We start from the raw sequence: 6,639 nt of genomic DNA on the forward strand, positions 1-6,639 counted from the left end.
GTCTTTCCATTTCTTTGAAGAAAGATGAGGGTAATTATATCGGGATTGCATTAAACTTATATAGTGCCTTTGGCAGAACTGACATCTTGACTATGAGTCTTCCAATCCACGAGCATGGGATATTCTTCCATTTGTTGAGGTCGCCCTTGGTTTCTTGTAATAGTGTTCTGCAGTTTTCCCTGCATAGATCTTTTGTTCTTTTAGTCAGGTATATCCCTAGATATTTCAATTTGTATTTGGCTATTGTGAAGGGTACCATCTTTTTGATCTCCTTTTCTGTGGTCTTATCCGATGTGTATAGCAGTCCGATGGACTTATGTTTGTTGATCTTGTATCCTGCCACACTGCCAAACTCCTCTATTGCTTCCAGGACTCTCCTTGTGGAACTTTTGGAATTTTCCATATATAAAATCATATCATCTGCAAATAATGATAGTTTCACCTCTTCCTTCCCCAGGTGAATACCTTTGATATCTCTTCTTCACCTTATGCTGTTAGCTAAAACCTCCAGGACGATATTAAATAATAGTGGGGACAAGGGGCATCCTGTCTGGGCCCCTTTTTCAGTGGGCTTGTGTTAGTCTTTTCTCCATTGACTACCATGTTGGCTGTTGGTTTTTCATATGTGGCTTATATTGTCTTGAGAAGCTTTCCTTCCATTCTTATCTTCTCAAGTGTCTTAAACAGGAATTGGTGTTGGATGTTGTCGAATGTTTTTTCTGCATCTATTGCTATTATCATGCGGTTCTTATAGTTTTTCATATCAATGTGACGAATAATACTAATGGTCTTTCATATGTTGAACCATCCCTGCATCCCTGGTATGAATCCCACTTGGTCATGGTGAATTATTTGTTTTGTATACTTTTGTATTCTGTTGGCTAGTATTTTGTTAAGGATTTTTACATCGATGTTCATTAGGGATATTGGTTTGTAGTTCTCGATTCTTGTGGGATCCTTGCCCGGTTTTGGTATTTGAGTTATACTAGCTTCCTAGAAGGAGTTCGAGAGTTTTCCCTCTTTTCCTATGCTCTGGAAGAGTTTGTGTAGGATTGGTATTAGTTCTTCACTAAAATCTTGGTAGAATTCTACAGTGAAGCCATCTGGTCCAGGGGATTTTTTTGTTGGTTATCCCTTGATAACCTTGTCTATTTCTTCTATTGCTATGGGTCTGTTGATATTCTTGACCTCCACCAAGGATAGTCTAGGGAGGGATTGTTTTTCCAAGAATTTGTCCATGTCTTCCAAATTGTTGAATTCATTGGAGTACAATCCTTCGTAGTACTGTGTAACTATCCTTTTGATTTCATTTCTTTCATACCGTATTCTTGCTATTAAAATCTGTTCCCTCCTTTCTTTGGTTAGGTTTGCAAGTGGTCTGTTGATTCTGTTTATCCTTTCAAACAACGAACTTTTAGCAGCATTAATATTTTCCATAGTTTTCTTGTTTTCACTCTCCTGAATCTCAGCCCTGATTTTTATAATTTCTTTTCTTTTGCTATTAGTAGGATTTTCCTGCTGACTCTGCTCTAGTTGTAAATTTTGTGCCAGCATATCAATCATGAGTCTCTTCCTTTCTCAGGTGTGCATGTATTGCTATGAACCTTCCTCTGATAACTGCCTTTGCTGTGTCCCATACGTTTTGGTACATCGTTTGCTCATTCTTGTTGTTTTCTAGAAATTTCCTAACTTCATCTCTTATCTGCGTCAGTGTGCATTCATTTTGCAGTAGAGAGTTATTCATCCTCCAATTGTTTGCTCTTATTTTCTTTGTCTTCCTTTTGTTGATTTCCAGCCTTATGGCACAGTGGTCAGAGAGAGAAGTCTGTATATCAATGTGCTTAAATTTATGTAGATTCGCCTTATACCCCAGCATGTGGTCTATCTTCGAATAAGTGCCATGTGGGCTTAAAAATAATGTTAACTTTTTTGTATTTGGATGAAAAGCTCTGTAAATATCTATCAGGTCAAATTGTCTAATTGTCGTGTTTAGATCTCTAGCCTCCTTGTTGAGTTTCTTTCCCTGTGATCTATCTTTCTCAGAGAGTGGTGTGCTGAAGTCACCCACTATAATTGTTGAGGCTGTGATTTCATTTTTCATCTTTTGGAGTGTTTGATTGACGTATTCAGTGGGTCTTTCATTCGGGGAATAAATGTTTACAATGCTTACTGGTTCTTTGACTACCATTCCCTTGAGCATTATATAGTGTCCCTCCTTATCTCTTTTTATGGTTTCCACTTTGAGGTCAATTTTATCCTAAATTAGGATTGCAACCCCTGCTTATTTTGAATTGCTGTTTGCTTGGTATGACTTTCTCAAACCTTTGATTCTCAGCCTATTTTTGTCTGTAGCCTTGAGATGTGTCTCCTGTATGCAGCAGATTGATGGTCTCAGTCTTTTAATGCCTGAGTTCAGGCCATTGATAGTCAGGGTTATTATCTCCATCTGTAGACTCTGTGATGTCATCTTATACCTTTTTTGTTGAGAGTTTTCCTACTTTCCTTTCTCATTAGTGTGTTGTGCATGTGTGTGTGTGTGTGTGTGTGTGCGCGCGCGCGTGCGTGTCTGTGTATCTTTCTTGGCTTCTTTTAGTCGGACAGGGCAAGATATGACAAAATGCCCATTTATAAACTATCAAGGGCTCATGAGGGAGGGGGGAGCGGGGAGGGAGGGGAAAAATGAGGACCTAATGTTGGGGGTTTAAGTGGAGAGAAAATGTTTTGAGAAACTATGTACAAATGTGCTTTACACAATTGATGTGTGTATGGATTGGGATAACAGTTGTATGAGCACCTAATAAAATGTTAAAAAAAAACAAAAAAACTACAAACCCCTCTCCTCATAATGAGACATGACTGCCAATGAGGATAACAACCTGCAGAATAGGATAGATGTTGTGTAATAACTTAAAACATGAGATCAAATGATTATATTAAGCTCATCAATTTATACTGAAACATCATATTCTGGGAAGTATGTTCAATTAAAAGCAAGGCCTAATTAAGAGTATAATATTATGACTTAGGGTGATCTTTTTAAAAAAATCATTGTATTAGGGGCTCGTACAACTCTAATCACAATACATCCATCCATCGTGTCAAGCACATCTGTACATTTGCTGCTATCATCATTCTCAAATATTTTCTTTCTACTTGAGCCTTTGGTATCAGCTCCTCATTTTTCCCCTCCCTCCCTCCCTCCCCCACCGTGGGGCGATCTAATGATGAAAAAGTACTATGTATTTTTCACATTCAACACAAGTAATCGACATGTATTTTATTACTTTATTTTATTTTATTAAAAATTACTATGTATTTTTCACATTCAACACAAGAAATCTATACCTTTATCTGTATAAAAGGATACAAATTGTTCACCAGTTCTAACTATTCCATCAATAAAAACAGATATTTTGAACCATTAAAACAACCATTACCAAAAAAAGTACTTCGTTCTTAACTGCAAGTCTATAGAGTTACAGTTTTCCATCAAGCTGGCAATGGTCAAGTGTAGGTCCAAGACATAGCCAGTCCTGTCTGTGGTGCAGTCCATTCGCTTACTCCTTCTTTGCAGAATGAACCATTCAAGTAACATGAATTCCCTATACCTCCAAGATGGCAAAATGGTCTTAACAAGATGGTTGTGACATAGATTTTTTAAATACCCTAAACCCGCTTGCTGGGCCAGGATATGGTGGCGGTGGCGAAACACTGTGTTTTCTTGTCAGTGCCACTGCCTGTTCATAAGAAGGTAATTCTGTGTCCTCTGTTGAAGGTGACAGTGGAGACAAAGCAGGCTCCTCAGGTCCTACGACAAGGATGGAGGGAGTGTGCCTGTTGCTTCTTACATAGACGGCTGAAGACCTACATAAAGAGATAGCGTTTAGGTCTAGGAAAGGCAGCATTTTTAGGATAAGAGGTCAACAGTTTTTAAAAAATCTAATGCACTATTTTGGTAAAAGATTAACTCAAATTTATTATTTTATTTTTCATATTAATAATTTTATTGGGGGCTCTTACAGATATTATAAGAGTCCATAAATCAGTTATATCAAGCAAACTTGTACAGATGTCGCCATCATGATTTTCAAAATAGTCTCTTTCTACTTGAGCCCTTTGATATCAGCCCCTCTTTATTTCCGCCCTCCCCTCACCCTTCCACCCTCGTGAATCCTTAATAAATTATGTTTATTCTTATTTTTTTCATAACATACACCATCCAATGTATCAAATTTTTTAAGATAACAACAGTTTTATTTTACCCACTCAGAAAATAAGTCTTGGTATAATAAAAAGATTAAGAGCTTTGAAGTTAGACATGGGTTTGAAACCCACTTTGGTTTGTGTTCATCTACTAAATCAGTGGTTCTCAAACTTCCTAATGCCGATCCTTGAAGACAGTTCCTCATGTTGTGGTGACCCCCAACCATAAAATTATTTTCATTGCTACTTTATAACTGTCATTTTGCTACTGTTATGAAGTGTAATGTAAATATCTGGTATGCAGGATATATTTTCATTGTTACAAATTGTACATAATTAAACCTAAGTAAAGCATAGTGAATAATAACAAAACAAAATGTAATTATATATTGTGAAATATTTATGTGTTTTCCGATGGTCTTAGGCGACCCCTGTGAAAGGGTCGTTCGATTCCCAAAGGGATCAGGACTCACAGGTTGAGAACTGCTGAACTAAGTGAACGGTTGGCGGCTTAAACCCACACAGCAGAACTTCTAGAGTGTCTGGTGACCCACTTCCAGCAAGATTACAGTTAAGAAAACTCTGCGGCAGCTCTACCCATAATACACATGGCCACTATGAGCTGAAGAGATGCCATGGCAAAAGGTTTGGTTCTTTGGTTGATGGCCAAAGGCAAACCAACTCAGTTCCGATTTCTTTTTCTCTAAAATGGGGATACCAGTAGCTATCGCATCAGCATTGTTTGGTGTGGATAGAATACAATATTGACTGCCAACCATTCTCGCAGGGGCTGGTATGCAAAAATAAGGACTCAAAGGATACTAATTTCGCTTCCTTCACTTCTGAAATGAAAACTTTCTGAAAGTCTGTTGTGAAAGCCAAACCAGGCTGACTGGAAAGGCAGCAGAGCTCCCAGCTGAGGGGTGGACACCACAGAGATAATCTCCCAGCTGGACACCACAGAGATAATCTCCCAGCTGATCTTGCTCTCTCTCCTCCTCCCTCCTGCAGGCCTGCTGCTTGCCCATCTCTCCTAAACAGTACTTTTAATCATGTCACTTTTCTCCTCAGAAGTCTAAAATCTGTAGCCTACTTTTCATTCCAGGGCCTCCTTCTCAAAGCCTCCTTTCTTCTAGCTTTGTCTCATTTTCATAGCTCTCTGCTTTTGCCAATGTGGCCTCTTGACACTCCCCTGAACATACAATGAGTTTGCAGACTCTGATTTCCCTGGTCTTGCTCTCTTCCTCTGAGTATTATCTTCTCCCTCTTCCATTGGTCATAACACAATGTTTACACACACACACACACACACACACACACACACACACACACGGCCTTATCCAGTCCCTAAGGAGCCCTGGTGATGCAGTGGTTAAGCTCTTGACTACCAACCTAAATATTGGCAGTGTGAACACATTTGCTGCTCCATGGCAGAAAAATGTGGCCATCTGCTTCCATCAGGATTACAGCCTAGGGAACCCTATGGGGCACTGCAGTCTGACCTTTAGGGTTTGTGAGTCAGAACCGACACCAAGATCAAGGCACACGGCAACAACAGTTCAGTCCACCATTTTCACAACAACTTGCCAATTATACTAACGAATGAAGGTTAAAATGCAACTTGGGTCCAGCATTTGGACTGGACCCAAGGATACATTAAAATTTAAACCTTATTCAGTTGATCTGTTTAGACAATGAAGTTGGCTTTCTACAAATCTAGTCATTACTTCCCCTCATATAGTTTTGGCTAAGAGGAGATAATTAAAACTCATAGGTGATCTCCAACATTTTGTTAACATTTACAATACTTTTGCCACTAAGAAAGGGCTTTCCATAGGGCCGACCCCACTACGAGACCCTACGTCCCTCACTGATCCATAGCACTATGGGGGACAACACTGGAGACACAGTGCAGGAATTGCACCCGATCTGACCCCACCACACTGAGGCGAAACACTAAGGGCATGCAACAGAACAGCATGGGTTACAGAGCAACCAAGTCTCCAGGGAATACCAAAAATAGACTTTGAGGCCAGGGTGTGGCACCCCATCAGACTTGACTGCAAAACACTCCTAAAGGTCAATAAACAGACCTTGAACTATTTACAGGCTTTTTTATTTTTTATTTTTGTCCTTGGTTTTTGTTGTTGTTTTGTTTTGTTGCTTTGTTTTATTCTGTCTTGTTTTTTAGCGTATATTATTATCTCTGTAGGTCTATCTAGATAAGATAGGCGGGATAAACAAGCTGGAGGTAAAAACAACAGGACTGATTGTTCTAGGAGGACATGGGAGAGGGGGAGGCAGGGGAAAGGAAATGGTAACACACCCAGGAACAAGGGAACAAGATCCAAAATCGATGGTAAGGAGGGTATAGGAGGCCTGGTAGGGCTTGATCAAGGGCAATGTAACCGAGAGGAATTACTGAAACCCAAATGA

The 6,639-nt window shown here is 39.4% G+C and overlaps 1 protein-coding gene across 1 annotated transcript in view; it reads right to left on the reverse strand.

The window, feature by feature from the left end:
* Positions 1–3,324: 3,324 nt before the first annotated feature.
* Positions 3,325–6,639, reverse strand: part of PRRG4 (proline rich and Gla domain 4) — a 25,098-nt gene continuing 21,783 nt past the window's right edge. Inside the window, exon 6 of the mRNA XM_004708409.2 lies at positions 3,325–3,864. Within this exon, the coding sequence (XP_004708466.1) occupies positions 3,630–3,864 (235 nt within the window). The 3' untranslated portion in view covers positions 3,325–3,629. The remainder of the gene's footprint in view (positions 3,865–6,639) is intronic.

The sequence above is a fragment of the Echinops telfairi genome, unplaced genomic scaffold (assembly GCF_000313985.2).
Source record: "Echinops telfairi isolate 266 unplaced genomic scaffold, ASM31398v2 ScPeMD7_60;HRSCAF=208, whole genome shotgun sequence".
In the NCBI taxonomy this organism is placed as follows: domain Eukaryota; kingdom Metazoa; phylum Chordata; class Mammalia; order Afrosoricida; family Tenrecidae; genus Echinops; species Echinops telfairi.